This window comes from Nanorana parkeri, unplaced genomic scaffold (assembly GCF_000935625.1).
Source record: "Nanorana parkeri isolate BGI_ZX_2015 unplaced genomic scaffold, ASM93562v1 scaffold171, whole genome shotgun sequence".
Classification (NCBI taxonomy): domain Eukaryota; kingdom Metazoa; phylum Chordata; class Amphibia; order Anura; family Dicroglossidae; genus Nanorana; species Nanorana parkeri.
Genome location: NW_017306439.1, coordinates 107,111 through 108,888, shown reverse-complemented (window position 1 = coordinate 108,888; position 1,778 = coordinate 107,111). Strand labels below are relative to the sequence as shown.

The following is a 1,778-nucleotide window of genomic DNA, read 5'->3' as shown; positions in this document are numbered from 1 at the left end:
ATTTCTCAGCCATTGTTCAGAAATAAAATAGTTGTTATATATAAATCTGAAATCCCTGCAATCCGCTGACGTCACCTGTGGACTCTAATCCTATAATGGGGGGAAGGGGCGGGGGGTCCTAATCTGTCATTATCCCACCGAAACCCCCCCCAGTGGTCTCTGTGATGAATGGAGATTAAAGCCCATAATCCAATTCATGTCACCTCTGCCAGGAGCACTCAGAGCCAGTATCAGGGTGACATCATATACAATGTACACACCACGGATGACATCATATACAATGTACACACCACGGATGACATCATATGCAACGTACACACCAAGGATGACGTCATATACAATGTACACACCACGGATGACGTCATATACAATGTACACACCATGGATGACGTCATATACAATGTACACACCACGGATGACATCATATACAATGTACACACCACGGATGACATCATATACAATGTACACACTATGGATATTTATAATGAGAGGCAGGGTGATATATACCTGTATACTGTACCTGCCATGGATCTATATATACCTGTATACTGTACCTGCCATGGATCTATATATACCTGTATATACTGTACCTGCCATGGATGTATATAATGAGATGCAGAGTGATATATATACGGTAATGTACCTGCTATGCAGGTGAGGACAGGAAGGCAGCGCATCCTTTATGGGAGGGGGAGGGGGGGGTCAGAGCGATCCCACCTGCACGGTGCAGGGGCGGGGCCCGGGTGACGTCACATGGGGCTTTAAATGGATCAGGGTTGCTGGAGACAGACACAATGTAGCGAGCCATAGAAGAGAAGTGACAGCGGGCTCCCGGGATACTTCTAGAGCCGGAATCTTACAGGACACTCCCCGGTGTCATCTGATCATCGTACACAGACACAATTCACTCACATTTTGGGACTTGTACACGTTTTGGTGGAGATCACCCTCTTTGCACAATACACCCGCCGACTTTCCTCACCTTCCCTGGGATTCTACACCCGGCAATGGCTTCATTCCCTCTATGGATCGCTCTGCTCTGCTCCGGCTTCGTGTCCGCAGGCGCCATCCAGTGGCTGTAAGTAGAACTGCGCTGCGTGTGCGATCTATATACCGCCCACCCATCTGTGTGTAATATATAACGGGGGTCACTAGTGCTTTTTTCAGATGTTTGCTGTATTGGGGGGTCCCTGGTGCGCTTTTCAGATGTTTCCTGTATTGGGGGGGGGTGCCTCCCAGATAAAATGACTTGCTAGACTTGGCAAGCTTCACAATTTGTGTTGCACAATTAGAGCAAGTCTGAAGTGCAAGTCTCCAGATCAATGTGCTTTGGAATAGTGCTGTACACTCGCAGAGCTCTTGCTAAGACCTGCAGGACTCTTGCTGTAGACTTGCTGAGCAAATTTGCTACAAATTCACAAAGTGTCACCTAGAAGTTGTGCTGCGAGTGTTCTGCGAGTCTACAACCTGCCGGGAATGTGGGCAGCTGGTTAGAAAGAATTACAATGTAATCCTCCTACAGGTTTGTGCCAAGTTATCCTTGCTGTCTGGGCTTGTGCTCTTTTTCAGATCTTTGCTGTATTGGGGGGTCCCTGGTGCTCTGTTCAGATGGGTGCTGTATTGGGGGGTCCCTAGTGCTGTTTTCATATTTGTATTGGGGGACCCCAGTGCTCTCAGATGGTTGCTGTATTGGGGGGGTCCCTGGTGCTCTCTTCAATGGTGTGCTGTATTGGGGGGTCCCTAGTGCTGTTTTCATATATGCTCTTTTCAGATGGTTG

The 1,778-nt window shown here is 48.0% G+C and overlaps 1 protein-coding gene across 1 annotated transcript in view; it reads left to right on the top strand.

Moving 5' to 3' along the window:
- The first annotated feature begins 168 nt into the window (after nucleotides 1-168).
- The window catches only part of LOC108785620 (protein Wnt-11b-like), a 7,796-nt gene continuing 6,186 nt past the window's right edge, over nucleotides 169-1,778 (top strand). Inside the window, exons 1-2 of the mRNA XM_018554735.1 lie at nucleotides 169-496; nucleotides 898-1,078. Of these exons, the coding sequence (XP_018410237.1) occupies nucleotides 169-496; nucleotides 898-1,078 (509 nt within the window). The remainder of the gene's footprint in view (nucleotides 497-897; nucleotides 1,079-1,778) is intronic.